The sequence below is a fragment of the Aulonocara sp. 'chitande type north' Nkhata Bay genome, linkage group LG14 (assembly GCF_057382095.1).
Source record: "Aulonocara sp. 'chitande type north' Nkhata Bay isolate Kocher_YH1m ecotype deep benthic linkage group LG14, A_spYH_male_GT1.1, whole genome shotgun sequence".
Taxonomy (NCBI): Eukaryota; Metazoa; Chordata; class Actinopteri; order Cichliformes; family Cichlidae; genus Aulonocara; species Aulonocara sp. 'chitande type north' Nkhata Bay.
In genome coordinates, this window is record NC_141357.1 from 14,061,830 (window position 1) to 14,083,185 (window position 21,356).

General features: G+C 40.3%; 1 protein-coding gene and 1 long non-coding RNA gene across 4 annotated transcripts; one reads left to right on the plus strand and one right to left on the minus strand.

Annotated features, from left to right (window-relative positions):
- Positions 1-8,047: 8,047 nt before the first annotated feature.
- On the minus strand, positions 8,048-11,859 carry LOC147314276 (uncharacterized). Of its 2 annotated transcripts, none has more exons than XR_015124625.1 (5): positions 11,574-11,859; positions 11,090-11,125; positions 10,582-10,732; positions 10,125-10,210; positions 8,048-9,536 (listed from the first exon to the last, which is right to left on the minus strand). It is a non-coding gene; the product is annotated as an uncharacterized LOC147314276 (long non-coding RNA). The 2 variants fall into 2 exon arrangements; XR_015124626.1 differs by having other exon boundaries at positions 11,090-11,153.
- A 6,496-nt stretch (positions 11,860-18,355) lies between these two features.
- Positions 18,356-20,066, plus strand: LOC147314277 (uncharacterized). 2 transcript variants are annotated; one of them, XR_015124844.1, is made up of 3 exons: positions 18,356-18,443; positions 19,183-19,242; positions 19,983-20,054. XR_015124844.1 is itself a non-coding variant. In XM_086262786.1 (2 exons), the coding sequence occupies exons 1-2, from the start codon at positions 18,574-18,576 to the stop codon at positions 19,989-19,991; spliced, it is 678 nt and encodes a 225-aa protein (XP_086118912.1). In that variant the 5' UTR covers positions 18,506-18,573; the 3' UTR covers positions 19,992-20,066. The 2 variants fall into 2 exon arrangements, 1 of the variants encoding a protein (XP_086118912.1); XM_086262786.1 differs by lacking the exon at positions 18,356-18,443 and having other exon boundaries at positions 18,506-19,242; positions 19,983-20,066.
- Positions 20,067-21,356: the final 1,290 nt, after the last annotated feature.

The following is a 21,356-nucleotide window of genomic DNA, read 5'->3' on the forward strand; positions in this document are numbered from 1 at the left end:
TGGACCCGCCTACTATCCTTGGAAATGTAAAATGATTGGCTAGAATCTAAAGTGTATCACAGCTCAGGAAAAAAAAAGCACCGAAATAAAGCACCGAAATAAAGCACCGAAATGTGTGCTGCTTTTTGGTCTGGTTACTACCGTTTATGTCAGAACTGGTGCCATCATGGCACCAGATACCGGTACCCATCCCTACTGGTTAGTCTCAGTAACGGTCGCAGTATTGTATTTTTTTAAACATATTGTTTTCATTGAATTCATAATCTAATTGAAAATCTGATGTTTTTTCTATGTTCTGTTATTAATATTTTTTTATGAAAGTTGTTAATCATTCCATTTTGTTTTTATATGTATTTTATATAGGTTTCCAATATTTTTGGAACTGGATTTATATTTTAAGTCTCTGTTTAAAAATATTTCAATGGTGCTGCTGCACTAAGATCTAGCAGGGCACCACAGAGATAAAATCACTGTCAGAGCAAGGTCTTTGGTAACTTTCATTAGTTGTTTTTCTGCACTATCACAAACTCTAAATCCTCAGTGAAATACTTTCAAGCCATTCCTATGCAAATAATCAAATAGCTGGTTTAAACCAAAGGTTTCACAAAATGTTAAAAATAAATAAAAAAGAAGGTTAGAATTCTGTCTATAATTTCTAAGAACAGTTGGATTAATGAAGGACTTCAGTAGCAACACTAGTCTTTCAAATGCAGCCTATTAATACAGCTTAAATAATCATATTTAAAATAAATTAGTGACTTAATTAATGGTAAGACTTATTTTGTTCTCAGATTTGCAGGTCTAACTGAAATGTTGATGGTTTGGATGAAGTAGTTACCAAAGTTAGCTCAAAGTTTAAATTTCTGACTCTGCCTGGCTGTGCTGTAATGCAGTTCCTTTTTACTACAGGGTGGGCCATTTATATGGATACACCATAATAACATGGGAATGGTTGGTGATATTAAAGTCCTGTTTGTGGCACATTAGTATATGTGAGGGGGCAAACTCCTCAAGATGGGTGGTGACCATGGTGGCCATTTAGAAGTCGGCCATCTTGGATACAACTTTTGTTTTTTCAATAGGAAGAGGGCCATGTGACACATCAAACTTATTGGTAATGTCACAAGAAAAACAATGGTGTGCTTGGTTTCAATGTAACTTTATTCGTTCATGAGTTATTTACAAGTTTCTCTTTGTTCACAGCCATTGACATGTCGAAGAAGTTAACACGTGAGGAGCGGATCGAAATCGTGTTGATATCTGGTGAACGAAGTAACCGGGTCATTGCTGCATATTTCAATGCAAGACACCCTATGAGACCACCCATCTTCCATGCTACAGTCAGCAAACTGCTTGCTAAGTTATGTGAAACTGGTTCAGTGTTGGATTTGCCAAAATGTGGATGCATCAGTGGCTGTCCTCGCTTCACTCAGCAAGAGCCCACAGCGTAGCACTTGCCGCATGTCACTGGAGAGTGGCATTAGTCGAACATCCCTTCAGCGGATATTAGCTACTCACAAATGGCACCCTTACAAACTCCAGCTACTGCAGCATCTCAATGAGGATGACCCAGATCGGCGCACAGAATTTGCAGAATGGGCAAAACAAAAATTGGAACAGGACCCTCAGTTCACGCAGAAGTTTTTGTTCAGTGATGAGGCAAACTTTTATGCGAATGGTGAAGTTAACAAACAAAACCACCGCTATTGGTCTGACACTAACCCACATTGGATGGATCCCTCCAAGACTGTTGGAACAACAAAAGTAATGGTTTTGTGTGGTAAATGGGGTACAACGATAGTGGGTCCATTCTTCATCAACGGAAACCTGAAACCTGAAGGCCACTGGATATTTGAAATTGCTACATGATGAAGTGATGAAGTGCACTGAAGCTGGCACGTTCCCTGAGTTTTTCTAGCAAGATGGTGCACCACCACATTATGGGTGCCAGGTCCGAGCATTCGTAGATGAACAGTTTCCTGGAAAGTGGATTGGTCGTCGTGGGCCAGTTGAATGGCCCCCAAGGTCTCCCGATCTGACCCCCTTAGACTTTTATCTTTGGAGTTATCTGAAGGCAATTGTCTATGGTGTGAAGATACGAGATGTGTAGCACCTGAAACTACGGATATTGGATGCCTATGCTGGCATTTCTGCTGCGGTGTTGCTATCAGTGTGTGAAGAGTGGGAGAAGAGGGTTGCATTGACAATCCGAAACAATGGGCAGCACATTGAACACATTTTATAAGTGGTCAGAAACTTGTAAATAACTCATGAAAGAATAAAGTTACGTTAAAACCAAGCACACCATTGTTTTTCTTGTGACATTACCAATAAGTTTGATGTGTACAGTGGGGCAAAAAAGTATTTAGTCAGCCACCGATTGTGCAAGTTCCCCCACCTAAAATGATGACAGAGGTCAGTAATTTGCACCAGAGGTACACTTCAACTGTGAGAGATAGAATGTGAAAAAAAAATCCATGAATCCACATGGTAGGATTTGTAAAGAATTAATTCGTAAATCAGGGTGGAAAATAAGTATTTGGTCAATAACAAAAATACAACTCAATACTTTGTAACATAACCTTTGTTGGCAATAACAGAGGTCAAACGTTTACTATAGGTCTTTACCAGGTTTGCACACACAGTAGCTGGTATTTTGGCCCATTCCTCCATGCAGATCTTCTCGAGAGCAGTGATGTTTTGGGGCTGTCGCCGAGCAACACGGACTTTCAACTCCCGCCACAGATTTTCTATGGGGTTGAGGTCTGGAGACTGGCTAGGCCACTCCAGGACTTTCAAATGCTTCTTACGGAGCCACTCCTTTGTTGCCCGGGCGGTGTGTTTTGGATCATTGTCAAGTTGGAAGACCCAGCCTCGTTTCATCTTCAAAGTTCTCACTGATGGAAGGAGGTTTTGGCTCAAAATCTCACGATACATGGCCCCATTCATTCTGTCCTTAACACGGATCAGTCGTCCTGTCCCCTTGGCAGAAGAACAGCCCCATAGCATGATGTTTCCACCCCCATGCTTCACAGTAGGTATGGTGTTCTTGGGATGCAACTCAGTATTCTTCTTCCTCCAAACACGACGAGTTGAGTTTATACCAAAAAGTTCTACTTTGGTTTCATCTGACCACATGACATTCTCCCAATCCTCTGCTGTATCATCCATGTGCTCTCTGGCAAACTTCAGACGGGCCTGGACATGCACTGGCACTGCGGGATTTGATTCCCTGCCGTTGTAGTGTGTTACTGATGGTGACCTTTGTTACTTTGGTCCCAGCTCTCTGCAGGTCATTCACCAGGTCCCCCCGTGTGGTTCTGGGATCTTTGCTCACCGTTCTCATGATCATTTTGACCCCACGGGATGAGATCTTGCGTGGAGCCCCAGATCGAGGGAGATTATCAGTGGTCTTGTATGTCTTCCATTTTCTGATGATTGCTCCCACAGTTGATTTTTTCACACCAAGCTGCTTGCCTATTGTAGATTCACTCTTCCCAGTCTGGTGCAGGTCTACAATACTTTTCCTGGTGTCCTTCGAAAGCTCTTTGGTCTTGGCCATGGCGGAGTTTGGAGTCTGACTGTTTGAGGCTGTGGACAGGTGTCTTTTATACAGATGATGAGTTCAAACAGGTGCCATTCATACAGGTAACGAGTGGGGGACAGAAAAGCTTCTTACAGAAGACGTTACAGGTCTGTGAGAGCCAGAGATTTTCCTTGTTTGAGGTGACCAAATACTTATTTTCCACCCTAATTTAGGTATAAATTCTTTACAAATCCTACCATGTGGATTCATGGATTTCTTTTTCACATTCTGTCTCTCACAGTTGAAGTGTACCTCTGGTGCTAATTACTGACCTCTGTCATCATTTTAAGTGGGGGAACTGGCACAATCGGTGGCTGACTAAATACTTTTTTGCCCCACTGTATTTACAAGTTTCTCACATATAGTAATGTGCCACAAACAGGACTTTAATATCACCAACCATTCCAATGTTATTACGGTGTATCCATATAAATGGCCCACCCTGTATATCAAATAGTAAATTGTCAAAGCTTTATGAACCTTGGATGATTTTCCAAACTTTTAAAATATAACAATGATAAAGGAGATAATTATTTTTCAGGCCAGATGAAGGTTTTCTAAATGTCTCAAAAATAAAAGTATTGCATGAACGGTTTACAAATTACTGCCATTTCTTAGGGAACATAGTCCCTAAGAAAATTTTTAATTTTTAGCCTTTAGAGGATTAAAAGTAATTCGATAGTTGACTGAGAAGTCGATTCATGGCCAGGTGTGGCCTGCTCCCTGTTTATTCTATGACACGTTAAACAAATAAGATGATCTAGAGTTACTTCAAAATGTCGAACTGGCAGTTATAGCTGTTCATTATACTTGAATGTGAAGTCCAAAAATACATAGATGCAAGAGAAACTGTTATTATTATTATTATTATTAGAGCCATTACCCTAAAATAGCAAAATAAACCTATCAAAAAGTTGAATAGCCAACATTATAGCATATTTCTATAAAGAATCTCTACACTGGTCAGCTCAAAAAAAGGGCCTGAAAGACCACAGGAGAAACTAAAGTTAGTGATGTGCGGATCGATACTGAAATATCGATTCCTCCGATACCAGTCATTTATGTTCTAGAATCGATTCTCATATTAAAATATCGATATTTTAGTAATGTAGGGTAAATTTGTAGTTTATCATTAACAGGAACAGAGTGGAAAGAAACTATATCATTTGGATTGTCTACATTGGAAGGAACTACTTCCTCTTCCGCCATTAATAGTCATGTGCAAAATATGGCTGTATAAATGTGTCGCAGCCCCTTGGCGTGCGCACTCACAACAATGGCTTGGCGTAAATGGAGTAATGTGCGAACGTATTTTTCCTCCACCAACAGCCAAGATGCGGATTGTGATACATGTGGCAAGAAAGTGAGGTGTTGTGGCAACACCATTTACCTCATCAAACACCTCAGAGTAAATCATATCACAGAATATGACGAGCGTATGTTGAGGCGAACTGAAGATGAGGAGAGGAACAGGTGCTGCTAGGGCGAGACAGACGTCTCTCGAGGAGTCCTTTAGTGCTGCAGGCAGGCAACATGCTCAAATGGCACACAAATAAATGCAAAACTGATCAGACAGAGCTTCACAGTGCAAATAGGTAATGACACAAAGCACACTGCAAAAGCAACCCAACATTTGTGGGATATTTTTCAGTAGTCAAACAATTTGCCTGATCACAACTCATAAAAGCATGCAACAAAGACAAAGCCTAAGGCAGAGAGACGCGCAGAAAAGAAGTAACACTCTCAGCAAAGCATCTTGATGCAGGAAATGCAACAATTGGTGATGTCTGTGTATTCTGGACTTTAGGCAGTCAGTGAATGTAATGGAATTTTCATGTAATATATATATATATATATATATATATATATATATATATATATATATATATATATATATATATATATATATATATTTCTAATATCCAAAACAATTGAAAAATGAGTAAAATAAAAATGAAACAGTAACATAGGTTCAACATACAAAGCACTGCAATTTCCTGGCTAGAAATCTTGTTACTTTCTCACTGCCACGCCTCAAACCTCATAATGTGGACTATGTAGCTCTTTTTTATCTTTTTACTCTGTGTGTACAATACTGCCACGGCTGGACAAGTCACCACCCGTGGGAATAGAGGACACCTTGTGTGTAATTTTTAATTTGACAGGATTTGATGTCATGAGATGCAAACCATAGGCTTCTGCATATACATGCCATATCATTTGGCATGAATATCATATATTATTTGTATCCTAGCAATTAATGTCTCTGACAGAAACTGCCTGTTCCACATACAGACACTACCTTTGGTGGCACTTTTTGTAGTGTGGTGTATAAAATATATCACCTCATTGCAGTATCTCTGATTAGGTTAAATAAAAGAGGAGTGTTTGTATTTTTGATGTTTTTCAAAATAATGTATTTCTAACTACTGTGATATTTTGCTGTGCTTTGGATATTGCCGAAACCTCGTTAGCACGCTTCTCAAGATATCTGAAAACAATCAATTTTGCAGACTGGCTTAGCACTTTGCTATAACACTTGGGGCAAAAACAAACAAACAGAAAAATAACTAATTGATGGACGCTATTCAGGATTTGTGTGCTGTGAAATCAGCACCTGGCCTATTGAACTGTTTACCAGTATTAAGACAGAACCATCTCACACAGGTGTCATTGCACAGATGTCGCGCTAGAGTGTTTGATTCCAGATTTATTTTAGGACAGGAATTAATAATATTTGTCAAAATGTGCTTTGTGAGATCAAGTGCCAAGGTCAATGCCATGAATGATAACCTGATGGCTGAAAAAATAACCATCAGGTGCTAAAGCAATGGTTTGAGATTTGGACAAAAGGTTAAGAAAGGAGGGGAGAGAGACAGATAAATCCAATAAGAGAGTAGGGAGGAGGGAGGAGGCCTTTTTCAACTCAGGCTCTGGTTCATTAATGAGATTGTCACAGCAAAGTCTGGGGGAATTAACCATCTACAAAAACAGCAAACATACGAGCAAAAACACTTAACACTAACTGTGTGACTCTTTTTTCCATAGTATCTATAAACACACGGTTTCTCAGAAAGAGGGCTCAAAGTGAGCTTTTACTTTGGCTTTTGAAAAGTCCATAAAGCAAAGTCCATCAGAAAAGTAAAAAGACTGACTGGAAACATAGAGGGGAGGTTAACAAACAATGTAACAAAAGACAGAGGAAGAGCAGGGCTTGAATACACTCAAGGTCATTAGGGGTAATGGACGCAGGAGGTGTAACGAGATGCGGGTTACAGTAATTAAATAAAATGAGGCAGGAAGGGAAGTGAAACTAAAGAGAAAAAGAACTATTAGAAAAAAGTTAGTGAGAACCATAACTAAACAGGAAAATCCAGACACACAAATTTAACCTAGGGAAGCTTATACAAGAGAATAAGATAGGAAGCAATGAGGGAACAAATTAATGTCTAAACCTAAGGAGGAAATTATAACAAGAACTAAAGACCAACATCTAAAAATATTATGTTCTAGTATTGGTATGTTCTTTAGCACTAATTAGCACAATGGACCTATCCATTTTATGGATGTGGAATCCTAACCAAGCTTGCTAGCACTGGCTGTTAACTTGTCCACTCTTTCATCTAAATGTAGTAAATTCTGCCTCCAGCAAATCAAGGCTTCATAAAGCACAATTAACAAACTAAAGGACATGATTGTTGCTATGTCCACCCTTTATGTACAAAAAAAAAAAACATACACAAGATTTATAATATTGTGGGAAACTAGAGTCAGCTACATTTCTGCTCTAGGAATATCTAGGAACAACAAGGAATGTTTAGTACATACTGAGGTTTTATTCAGAAAATATATTCCTAACTCTAATATGATGTTGAGCAGTTACCACTATAAATATGTAGGTCAATACATGGTAAGTATACAGGGAAACTGAAATATGATGTTAATTCTTGTCAAATCAACTACATATTCCCAAAGATGTAAGCATACAGTTGAGGTTCATTACAGTCATCCATGTGGTGTCAGACATATCTATTCTTAACAGGTCCATAGGAGGAATAATGTTTCCACAGCTTCACTTACTTTATTTGGTATTCAGCAGCTATACCAGCCTATTCAAATCCCAGATGTCATATTTCAACCAAACTGTTGTTGCAGAGGAACTCTTGCTAGATTTATACTCTCAATACAACAGAACCATATGGACCAAATGATGCTGCACTTCTGCTCTGTCACTTATAGACTGGAGATATGAGAGACATCCCCTTAACTCTAGGTCAAACAGAGGGAAAGGTTGAGAAAATGATAAATTTAACAATTGGAAAAGAATATGTGATATTTCTGGCATCATCCCCCTGACTCTATAATATGGCTAATGAGAATATGCAAGATTGGTATTTTGTATAATGCATGTCATTATAGGCAGTCTGAGTGCTTTTACACTGAAAAAAATATGTTGTTGGATTTACTTAATTCAATGGTGGACATTTGTTGCACACAGATGTTTTGCTTCGGCAGCAACTTAAACAATTGAGTTAAATTAACACAATTTATTCATGTTCAATAAACCTGTGCAATTTGTGTTGATAAAATGTGACTTAAACATGTTTTGATGAAGTAATTTGATCTCTTGGAATATTTTAATCCTTCACAATTTTCTCACGTTATCCCAACACGATTCAATAACTTTTACCCAATACTACTTGGTCACTTAAATACTACATGTTATCTTCAAATTACATTTTGCTATTATATTCTAGTATCAAATACACAATTTTCAAATGGAGGCCTTATAACAGATTGTATTGTTCTCTTCCAAGATGGTTGCTGGCATCCACCAGTAACCTTTCAAAACAAAATGTCTAATTTCACTGCATTGACAGTAGGTAAAGAATTAAACTGACATTACTCCTCCACTGAATCTATATAAATCAACAGTTAAATAATGTCAGTTCTTCCGTGTTCTCTGGAATCAATCACAGTAAAGAAATTAGACTGTTTCTTTTGAAAAATGTTGGGAAAGAACAAATCAAAACATTCTATTTAAGGCCTCTGACATCAAGATTCAGTTAAACAACAATTATAACTAAACAATTTGAGGTAATGTTAGTTTCCATTAACATTAAATTAGGTTACTGAATTGGCAAACACCTTCCTATTAACATTACCCATTTTACCCCAATAACTAAAGAAATTAGCACTTGCAGGTCAAAACCTTTATTCAAGAGACGCAAAAATAACATTGATACAGTGACTGTCAAAAATACAGCACTGATCATACTGTGACATCTTGGTTCAAAACAGCACACTTAGAAATATTCAACGTTCTTTACTTCAACTGAATGAAATTGAAAATACCATTTCACACGACCCATATGGGATATTTAGACTGTATAACTGTTCACGCTACATCTCTTCACTAGTAAAAGAAAGAAAAAATACAAAGACAAATTTAAAAATGCTGCCAAACAGACAAACAGAACTTGTACAGAGCAAAAGGAAAAACAAACAACAACAACAAAAACGGCTCGTCCTCATGGCAGTTGCAGAGTATATAAAAATGAACCCTGCGATCCGTTTCTGGAATTGAGCTTCAAAAATGCAGCAGAACAAGTGTGAGATTTAAATGTCCTCTCACCTAGAGCTGGTCACCTCACATGCATAACAGTGAGCTTCGTTGCAGGAGCAGTTTTGTCTTAGTTGTGAGCTTTCCTTGAGAGCTGAGTTGCATCCAACTCCATTACCACCCTTTGAATCACCTCAAAAGTGTAGCAGAGTTGTGATGGGTAACTCATGTTGAAGGAATAAAAAAGGTCCAAACAGCATGGCTACTGCAAAGGTCACGTTATCCAGATCTTGAAGAACAACATCAGAAAAGTCATTGCCTGGCGCATCTCTGGAGACAGATGTTCATTGTGGTTTTCTCAATCTGTGCAGTGGCCTCAGTCAAGTCCTGGTTAAACACAAAACATTTCTTTAAGATTCCTTTTTAAACTCATCTCTTTTGAATCTACCAGTTCTAATGTTAGAGTAATTTAAACCAATGCAAGCAACATAGTAAATAGCTATAGCCAAAGAGTGGCCTGCCATGCTGCCATTCATGGTCTAACAGAGTTTCTAAGAGAGGGTGAAAAACATAATAATTTCAAATGCTTTACATTAGTTTTTGTTAGAAAGACACCGGCCCATCAGAAATCCAGGTTATGTCACTCAGAAGATGTTAGAATTTAGACTTTCAGCCCCACAATTTGGTTAGCTGTTGGTCAGTTGGTCATTTTTTCAAACAAAAGCTAATGTAAATATTGGTGGGATTTTCCTTTGTTCACTAGAATGACAAATTTAAAGTTTTTTCACACTGATGTGACCCCTAATACAGGGGTGGGGCCTCAAGGGCCGGCGGCCGAGTTCACTACCAGGCCTCATGTGAACTTCAAATTATTAAAGAGGACTACTGGTCCTAACCAGTCCAATGAGGATCAAGTGGATAACTAAATGCATTTTTAAATGTTGCAAATCCACAATCTACTCATAAAACACTCACCATGAACTCCTGCACCAAGATGTTGCAATTGTCTTTCACACAGATGCGGAGCACTTTGATGAGGGACTCCGAGCATTAATGTCATCCTTGAGTATTATAACAAAGAAAACAGAGATTTGTGAACTTTTCAGTAGCACAGAAGAAAATGATCCCAGACAAAAACTCTTGACTTTTTAAACCAGTCAACATGCAACACCAGCATCTACAAAGCAATATCAAAAGTTCCTGTTTGACATCAACTTTATGGATATATAGTTTCCAGAACATTTATTTTTAAAAAAAGATAATTTTTTCTCAGTGGGCCAGTAAATGCATGACGAAAATTATGGCATCCTTTTAGTGGAATCGGTACTCACAGGTAATAGTTGACGGTTTCAATGGATGTAGCATAAAAATCTTTTACTGACCTAATGCAATACATATACACTTTGTAGTTCAAGAATTTTAAAGTTCTTACTGTCATCATGGCAGCTACATCCTTTAGCTTTGTGCACTGTTCCCCCGATCACTTTGCAAACACTTTCAGCAGACTGTCAGAGAAAAACTCAGCTCCGTCAGAAACCTTGACTGTATGCATGGTTGGGATGCACTGGAATGCTGCATTTTATCTGAAATAACATAAAATTATTTTGAAATAACAGCAGGCACTGTGCTTGGTTAATCAGTAATGTTTTGTTGAATAAAAACTGTGTTTCCAGATCTTATGGGATTAAAAAAATCCAAAGATGTTTGTTTCTGATTTGCAACCCAACAACCCACAAGTTACAACCTCATTTCAGTTCAAGTGTGCATTAATGTGAGTCCAGTAATCACCTTTCTGGCAATACATACAGGTATAAGATAAACCTATGGCAGATTTTGGATTTCTCAGTTGTATTAATAGGGTGAGTATGCATGCACCTAATAATTATAAAAAACCTATTATAATTAAGTTACAGAAACGAAAATCGAATATACTTTCTTACCATAACACCTTGAACCCACAATCCATCAGCTGACTCCTGGTGAAATGCAGAATAGAGGTCATCTCTCAATGTGCAGCAAAAAAAACAAAAACAAAAACAAAAGGACAGCAGGTGAGGGCAGGAGGGGTAGGGATGTAAGCTAGCATAATGCCGCTGATGATATTAGCTAAAGCTGTTCAGTGTCCAAAATCTCACTAACACCACGGTGCAGTAAATACACAATGTAACTGAAGAGTCAGTTGACAAATCTATTCACACAGAAAACCAAATTATGTTATGAGTGCCTCGTAATTAGGTTTAATGTGATATTACGGCTCTTGTGCCAAAGACAAATTCAAATGAAAAAGCGCCAATTCTTTGACAACAGATAAAACAGCAAATAAGCTAACGGCTCTTTTTTAGCATGTTACATGGCGACACTCTAGACGTTTAACTACATTTGGCTGAAATATGGTAAAAATTAATTCAAAAAATCAAGACATACCAAAAACGTAGAGTTGGCTGCTCGACTTGACTGAGATGGATGCCTTTTTTAAACCACGATCCAAAGCCCGCGAGATGAAATCACGCGTGGTTTCACGAGATTTAACGTTGCTATCTTATTAACTTACTTCACCTGAACATGATATGAACAATTTAATACACCCTTTCTGCATATCATGTAGTTTTTACACTATATAGTTACATTTAACTTTAAAACATGAGGCAATTGTGTTAAATACATGCAAGATGCTTACATAAATCCAAGAGATGGCCAGTCCCTTTTTTTCAGTGTACTTTATCAACACTATATCAAAATTATTATTTTTTTAAATAATGTAATATATTTTTGTATATGATGAAAATGTTTTATTATAAAAATTCTATAATATGATTTAATGTTGTTTCAAAAAACTAAAAAAAATTCAATGTAAAATTATATTTACAACAACAGCAATATTAACAATAATAATAATATGAATATGTAGCAGCCACAAAGAAAACATGCAACTAAAATATGCGAAAGACTGATTCTTAAATTGATGCAAAGCTTTTTTTTCTCAGTCATGTAACAATCTGTCTTTTCTTGCAACAAATTCATGTGTAGTTTTCTATGAATATAGCTTGAATATAACCCATAGACATAGAATGTACCATAGAAAATTACATGTCTATTAGTAACAGAAATGGCAGACAATGGGCCTGCTGCTCCGTTAACTAAGACGTGGGCAGGGTGCTGTTGCTGGAACATGACTAAGAAGACTAAGAATATAGGGATATCCATGTTATACTCAGATGAGTGATCTGCACTTCTTGACTTGAAAAGCAATTGCAAACTGTTAGACTCAGAGTCAAACACCAACACCAAAAGATATTTTTGTCCTGGACTGTCATCATTTGTGAACATAAGACTGCACAGATGGAGTGTACTATGTGATTATTCAAGTTGCAGAGATCTGCTAAAGGAACATATGATCGTAATAGTAAACAAAAACATGAAAAGTCACTGGCAGAAAATAACATCTGGTTCATGTTCATGCACCTAGTAATGAGTTCATCGAGAGCCAGAACTCAGTGAGCAGTACTGAAATTTCTTATGTACCTTAAGTCATCACTATAATTCCCCTAAAGTACACTGATTTTATTGAAGAGGTAAAGGAGAATTGTGGTCAGAATACAACTTTGCTATCAAATTTAAACTTTCGTTTACTGAGGCTGTTGAAGATGTTTTGCCTAAGTTCATGTGATTATATTGTGGGCTTGTTGTCAGGGGCTGCATCTGTGACCCAGCAATTTTTAGTTCATTGTGTGTTTTTTGGAGTTCTTATATTTAATATATGCTTAGTTCTTGTGTTGCCATTATTGGGTAAGATTTGGTTGAATTTTATTCTAGTTTAGGTTTCCATCTATGTCCCCTTCTGTGAGTCTGTTCTTGTCTTCTGTGTTATTTGTCGTGTCCATATCTCTCAGTGTTTCCTGGTTTATTTTAAAAGAGTCTTGTGTTTCTTTGTTCATTTTGTTTAATTTCACTTCCCCTGTGGCATCATTATTTTCATTTCAGTCAGCTGTTTCCCCATGTGTCTCCACTTCCCCTGATCACCTCCTGTCTACACTTAAGTCCTCTGTCTTCCTTTATTCAGTGTCAGATTGTCTGTGTTACCTCTGTCCATGTCAACTAGTGGGAGTTTTTCCATTGTAAATAATGTAAATCTTAGAAATCCTTTTGTATTTGTTGTGGAGAGTCAAGTATTTTATCATACTAGTTCAGTTTTTAAAATAGGTTAATCGTATGGTGACTGTAGCTCAGGAGGTAAAGCAGATCACCTACTAATTGGAAAGATTATGTTTTAATCCCTGGATGCTCCAGTCTACATGCCAAAGTTACCCTGGGCAAGATACTGAACCCCAAGTTGGTCACTGATACATCCATTGGAGTGTTAATGTGTGGAAATGATTAAAAGCACTTAGGTACACTGTAAAAAAGGGCAGTGAAATTGACATAAAAACCATGTAAAACCCCTACAGAAATGTATAGTAAACCCCAAAACAGAACTTTCCTGTTTCGATCACAGTGAATTATTGTAAACCTTTAAACAGAATGTTCCTTTTTTTTTTTTTTTTTTTTGCCTGTCCCGTTTGGCTCTTTTGCCATCAGAATTGTTGTCTAAAGGCAAAGAAAGATGCCCAACGGATTTACTTTACCAAATTGACCATCCCAGCTTTGCCGTAATGGTCCATTTGATTCACCTTTTATTGTTCATTTTATTTTCACTTACTGAATACGGGAAAGACTTGACTGGGGGAAAGAAGGGGAGAAAGAAAGAGGGAAAGAGAAACAGCTGAGAAGAGGGACGGGGGAGAAGGGCAAAAGACAAAAACCAACAGAATGAGCAGAAAAAAAAAGAAGAAAAAAAAATGCATATATCAATCACCTGGGTCACCTGCTGAGAAAGAAAGAAAACAAGCAGAAGAGAACAAGAGTAATAGAATAAACAACATCACAATGATATATGGGAATATGACAGTAAATACTAAATATTAAACATTATTGTGCAGCACATAAGATCAACAGAACACAGTGTGCTTTGAGGTAGGAGCCAAAAGGGGTGTAGTTTGTGGGTGTGATCACCCGTGTGTACACCTGTGAGCATGGACGCGCTTGTTTTTTTTTTTTTTAAATGGTTCCTTCATGTAATGATCTGCTAGAGGGTGTGGGGGGGCCACAGCCCCGTCCTCCAGGGTATGAAGCAGGTATGGAGGAGCTCAAAACTCCAGACATCCAGAGGCCCCCAGAACACAAGAGACCAAGGAAGACCAACAGAGGAGCAGCCGCGCCACTGTCCCAGAAAGAGCTGAGGAGAGTCCCAGATGAGGGCTCACTCAGCAGCCGCGGAGCAGAAGCCAGGGGGAGTTGCAGTGACGCGCCCGTGAGCTCCGCCGGCAGCCAGCCGTGCCTGAGTGACCGAGCCCCAGGCCGAGAGGCTGGGGGCACCCCACCTCCGAAGTGGCCCGAGCGAGCCCCAGGCTCCAGGCCCCGATAAGCGGCCGCCAAGGAGTGAGCCGGTGTGTACCTGGACGCCCATCCCCGGACACAAAGAACCACCAACGCACCGATGTCTGAGGGAGTCCGCCACTGGCAGGGGAAGTGGTGGTAGGGGGAGATAGGCCTCCAAACCTTGGAGGGCCTAAGATGTCCCCAGAGAGGTGGCGCCTGACACCCAACCTGACATATAGACACAGAAATACAGGCACACACATATACAAAACATCCATTCCCACCCTCATGCTCTCATATGCACTTACTCCACACTCAACCAACGTGGAGACAGACATAAAGAGACGCTGTACACACGATCACACTCCCCAAGCCTACTCTACAAACCGGGTCTAGGTACCCTTGCCCCTGGAGGGGGGAACTGCACCCAGACCCAGGTGGTGTTACCCTTTTCCCTGCGGTGGGGGGAGGCAGACCGCCCCGACTCTGCAGCAGCAGGGAGGCCCCACACTCCAGACCGCAGTCGGACGGCCAACTCCTCCTCCTAGCCCCCCCGCTCCAGCAGGTCGCAGAGAATGGGGGTGAGAGAAGACTCCAAACCTCCCTCCACCCGCTCATTGTAGTGTTGATGCATGTGTGTTCTAAGGTGCATTTAAAACCCAGGAGGGCATGGAGCTACCTGCCAGAGAGCAGCAGGTAAGCGCATGATCCCTCCTGTTAGCCCTCAATGTCTACGTGTATTTAACATTGAGAGGTGGGAAACGACGCCAGGGGTGGGGTGTACACCCTGATGGTACTTTGGATTCCGTGTATCGTGCCCACCCCAAAGATCCTATATGTATGTGTAATGAGAGTGGGAGTAATGTGAATGTCTAAGTTGTGGGATAAAATTGAGGCAGAGGCAGCTAGAAGGGGACAGGGGGGGGGGGGGGGGGGGGGGGGTTGGCCTCCTCTGCACCCTGGTGACATACCCCTACTCCAAGGTCCTGCATGTGTGGGTGGTTGTGGTGGAGCGGGAAGAGGGAGGCAGCTGGAGATGGGGAGGGAAGGAAGGGAGGGGCAAGTGACCCCTCCCTGGGGCCAGCTCCCCCGCTGACCCCAGTAGGCACCCCCATACTCCGCGACCCGCCAGGGAAAGGGGGCCCAGGCCCATCCAGACCGGGGCCCAGCGCAGCAGCGCCTCCCGGCCCCACAGAGCCCGGGACAGTCCACCCAACCCCACCACAGAGAAAACTGCACCCACCCCACCATCCACTCTTCTTCCAGACTACATAAGACAATAAACACCCAGGCTGAGATCTTCCTCCACCTCTCCTGTATCTCCCCCTCCTGCAGAGAGAGCCCCTGAGGAGAGGAAAGCTCCTGCAAGATGTGACAATCTTCCCCACCAGTTGAAGAGCCCCCCAGGTGGCTCGATGCACCGGCGGCACCCTGCTCCAGGGCTGGGCCCCCATGCACCCACCCGCCAACAACCCCGGCAACACACCAACCAGGACCCAAGCCCCCGAGGCCCGGCCCGGGCCCCAGCCCAGAGACGGAGCGCCCCCAGAACCTCACGCCCATCCCGGACCCACCCAGGGGCAGCCAGGCTACCAGGTCAGTAACCCACGTCCGTCAGCACAGACCCTCCCCTAGCCCCGCTGCACGCAGCCGCAAGGAAACAGTCACCTGAGAGCCAACAGAGCCCCTAACCGGACATGACCGCTACCCCGGGTTGAGCCCCCCAAGGAAGATGCCTCCAGGGAACCCCCCGACGCCCTAAGCCTGTCCCTACCCCCACACCAATCACAACAGTGAAGGCGGGACCAAACTATGACCCCCCCACCCCCACTAGGTGATGGAGCTGATCAAAGGAGCCCAGAGCAATTGATCTGATGTGGTGGCAGAAGCTGTATCAAGACTAATGTAATCTAATAGATAATTATATTGGTTAGAATTAAGATTATTTTTATTTTTCCAGTTCATGAGGACTGTTTTCTTGGCTATGCATAGGGCAGTGAAAACCATATGGGCGATATTCTTTTCTGAAGTGACATTATCTAAGCTGCCCAACAAACACACTAAGGGGGAGGTTGGAATGTTACATTTCAGACACTTCGATAAGTCTTCACATATCTCGCGCCAAAACTTCTGAACTGGTGGACAGAACCAAAGAGCGTGGATATAATTGTCCGGTGAATTGGTTTGGCAGTGTGAGCAGTTGTTGGTAGACGTAAAGCCCATCTTGAACATCCGATGACCTGTATAGTGCACTCTATGTAATATTTTGTATTGAATTAATTGAAGACTGGGATTTCTAATTAGATGAAAGGTTTTTAAGCAAATCTGAGACCAGAAGTTTAGGTCTAAGTTAACTGATAAATCCGCTTCCCATTTTGCAATAGGAAGTGATATTGATTCATCTGTTTTAGAAAGCATTCTGTATATTTTGGATAGTAATTTGGGGGTTTTAAGAGTAAGAAATTGAACCACACTTGGTGGTGTTTGTAGTTCAACTTGACCCGGTTTAAATTTCTTTTTTACTATGGATTTAATTTGTTGATATTCTAAAAATCTTTTCTTGTTGATCCCATATTGTGTAACTAGTCCGTCAAATGAAATAAATTCTGTTCCTTCTAGTATATGTTCTAAATATTTGATTCCTTTACCACTCCAATCTGAAAAGTTTATCATATTATTGTTTTGTAATATGTCAGGGTTGTTCCAGATAGGTGTATGTTTGCATGGGATTAATGAAGACGCCGTCAATTTTAGAAACTCCCACCATGCTGTCAGAGAAGAGCTGATGTTGATGCTTTTAAAGCATTCATGTCGTTGGATGTTTGAGCTGATAAATGGTAGGTCTGAGATCTCTAGATTATTGCAAAGTGCTTGTTCTACATCTAGCCAAGGTTCATCTAAGAGGGTATGTTTTAGCCATCCTGAGATAAACTGAAGCCTGTTGGCTAAGAAGTAGTGCTGAAAGTTAGGCAGTTCTACTCCTCCTAAACAGAATGTTCCTGTTATATTTACAACATGAATGTGTGATTATAATCAAATTTATTGGTTAAAACTACAAATACTGTGAATAAAAACAGTGAAACACCGTAATACTCATAACCAAACAATCATGTTAATTTGACATGCAAATACTGTAAAAATCACAGTTTTAGTCAGTTTTTCTTAAAAGCACATGACCTATATGTAAGTCACTTTACAACTGCATGGATGTACTCGGCCTACTTTTAACATGATTCATGAAATGATGCAAAGTCATGGATAGGACTAATAAAAATGTTTTCACAGAAGATGTCATTGTGAACCTGAGAGGTTGCCTCTCCATTTATAGGCTATATAAAAATATACAATTAAAATTGTTTACATCATGTTTTTTTCTTAAATCATTCGGGCTATTTTCAGCCTATTGTAGGGTAACCAATAAGAAATTATTATTTAACGACTAAGTAATGCTTCTGTCATAATGCTTGTATTCTTCATGTTTCTTTTAATTGCAATGTGATACTTAGACTAGAATACTTTTTTGGGTTGGGTCAGCAATGTCTCATTATTACAGGCTAAACAAACTTACAGTGCCTCCCATAGGATCTCTATGGTGCCTCATCTCCACAGAGCTGTAAGCTATTTCAAGCCACTCACCGTTGCACTGAGCGCGCCTAATTTTGAATGTGCATCTGAAGCTCGTCACTGATTGGATAATGACTTGAGGGTGGGAGGGGAAGAGCGCCTAGTTCACGACTATAGCTAACGAGCCAGCACGAGAGAGAAGACGGGAGAAGAAAACGTTGAACTTTCAGCAACTACGTTGTTAGGACAAATTACAAACATACGATTTCAAGTGTTTTTTGAGGATCTGTGTTTGTTCGTCAGAAAGTCTGCACGGTAAGTTCAATATCTAGGCGACGTTTTTTCGAGATAAAAGCACCAGTTGATATTTAGACCAATGCTCATAACCTAGCGCTAGCATGCTAGTTCAGCTGAAAAGCACAGGCAAACTTTTGAAATACTAAAAATGATCATCTGCGTCTTTTGTAAAAAGGTATTGGTCACATTAAGAGGCTATGTACTACATTGCAGAGTGCATAAGAATGAGCCTTGTTGTATTTTTAAATGTGTTGGCGCCAATTGCAGCCAAACATTCACCATGTACTCTGCTTTCAAGGGGCATTTTTATCGTGTGCACAATGCACCTGCACTTCAAGCTACTCCTAAAGCTCTTGTTGCAGATTTAAAATGTGCGGTTTCATTATGTGCCCGCCATTTTCAAACAGTGAAAGAGCTAGTGTCTCACTTAAACGATCATATTGCAGAGGGCAGGTCTGTGTCATGTCCAGTAAGTGGTTGTAAGCAAATGTTTACAAAAAAGTCATCATTTACTTCTCACATGTGTAGGAAGCATAAAGCTTGTTCCCCAGATGGTATTGATGACATGTACAAGGAATCTCGTCCTCAGCCCCCAAATGACAGTACAGAATATTCAGAAAACACACATGAAACCATGGCATCTGCTAGTTCAGCCAGTGATATGCCAGAGAAGGATAGTCATTCTTATCTCAGAAACATGTGTCTCTTTTACCTTAAACTGCAAGGACAGCTGCTAATTCCTGCCTCTACTATACAGAGTATTGCTGAGGAAATGCAGAATGTGCACGAATTGGGTCAAGCCTACACAATTAATAAGGTAAGTTGTTTACTAAAAAATGAAATGAACCTATCAGATGAAGCAGTCACTAAAATCTGTGACTGCATTAAAGAGTCAGATTTGTTCTCTGCTTGCCATCAGGGACAACTAGGAACAACACACACCAGAAATCAAACATTCAAAAAAATGTTTAAATACACAGAACCCAAGAAAGTGCCATTGGGAATGGATGAAAACATGACAGAAAAATGTGCTTACTACATACCAGTTGGAGAAACCCTGAAGAGCTTTTTAGAGTCACAGTTATGGAGGAATACACAGTCACAACAGTTTGGGGGTCCTGATGTAGAAATTTTTAAGGATTTATATGATGGCAAAATTTTCAAATGTCACCAGTTCTTTAATGAAAACCCGGAAAGCCTCAAACTGATTTTGTACCAAGATTCATTTGAGGTAGTGAATCCCCTGGGTTCTGCTAAAAAGACGCACAAACTTCTTGCAGTCTATCTGTCATTAGCAAATTTACCCATTCATTTGCGTTCAAATACAGATAACATGTTTTTAGTCTTGTTGTGTGTTGAGAATGACTTCAAGCGTTTTGGAATAGCCAAAGTTTTCTCAGAGTTGTTGGCAGATCTGAAATCTTTGGAGACAGATGGAATAGATGTAGATGGAGAAACAGTAAAAGGGGGTCTTTACTGTATTGCTGGGGACAACTTGGGTTCTCATTGCATAGGAGGGTTTACAGAAAACTTCAGCTGCTCTCAATATTTTTGCAGGTACTGTGAAGTAACACGAAGTGAGTTTTATGCTGATCCGAATGCCTGTGGTCCTCCACGCACTCCAGAGACATATGACGCGGCTGTTGCTGATTTCCAGTCAGAAACTATCCAAGACGTCAGAGGAATAAAGGTAAACTCCATCTTCAATACCCTTCAGTCTTTTCACGTATCCCAGCCTGGTCTTCCACTATGTTCACTTCCCCACAGCATTTTGGTTATACTTTGTCTTGAACGTGGTCATGGCCATGACTGTGTGTATATATATATGTATATACTTAATTATTACTTACTTTGTACGTGTATTTTAACTGATCAATTATAAAAATACTTAATAAACTTTTATATGATTGTTATTTTACAGGTGTTTCTTCTCCATAAACCCAGAAAAAGGAACCAAAGTAGAGAACAAAAACTCAAAGCGTCATCTCAGTGTGAACCCTCGAGTCCTCACCCTGATTCAGGATCTCGCCGACCACGAGTGGCGCTAAGCCTAAATCTTGACTCTCTGTGGACTGTTAGTTTTACTTTATTAATTTTGTTCCACAATGTGTACTGGAACCTTTTACTGGTCGAATGCATGAAGCCAATTCATGAAGATGTTCTTTCTTTGTAGGAATGTTCTTTATTTACATAAGAAAAGAAAAAAACAACATGCTGCTACTGCAGTGTTTCTAGACCACATGTGTAGGTTTGTTTCACCATGTGGTTTTGCTGATGTTTTCTGACCAGGGCCATGGTTGTGGTGACAGCAGGGTGTGTGTTGCGTTGCACGGTGATTATGATCATTTTTGGCACAATATGTGTTTTTTGTTTTAACACTGGGATTGCCAGGCTTCTACCGTTCTACCTTTAAAAGCCGGAGAGCAGTCAAATGCTGGAAGTGGAAGCTAAATTGGCTAGTCATTCATATGTATATTAGGTTGTTACCTAGGAATTCTGGAGGGAGGGGAGTGGGGGTGAGTGATTGAGGGGGTGGGGGAGTGGAGTGTTTCAGTTTGCCATCTTAGGGAGAAATCAACACATGTCCTTTGTATGTCCTTTGTTGCTGACATTTATTGATGAAAACAGTACAAAAAACCAACCATTTGTACACATATTTACAAATAATGATAAAAAGTGAGTGAGTACATTTCAACATTTTCAGCAATCACTCACAATCCTGGCACTGCCACGGTATCTGTCGTCTGCATTTACCACATGTGTACCTGTAGCAGTGAACACATCACACAGTGGCCTGATTTTTTTGCATCTGTGTTTGACCTGACACGTGGCCCTTTTTCCAGGGCTCGGTGTGGAGGGTTGTGTCCGAAGCAACTGTTCTTTTCTTGCCTTCTTCGCAGCTACATGAGAGCGAGCCAACTCCCTTGCAAG

Excerpts from the sequence above, each read along its gene's own strand:
- LOC147314277 (XM_086262786.1), top strand. The coding sequence starts at position 18,574 with ATGATCATCTGCGTCTTTTGTAAAAAGGTATTGGTCACATTAAGAGGC.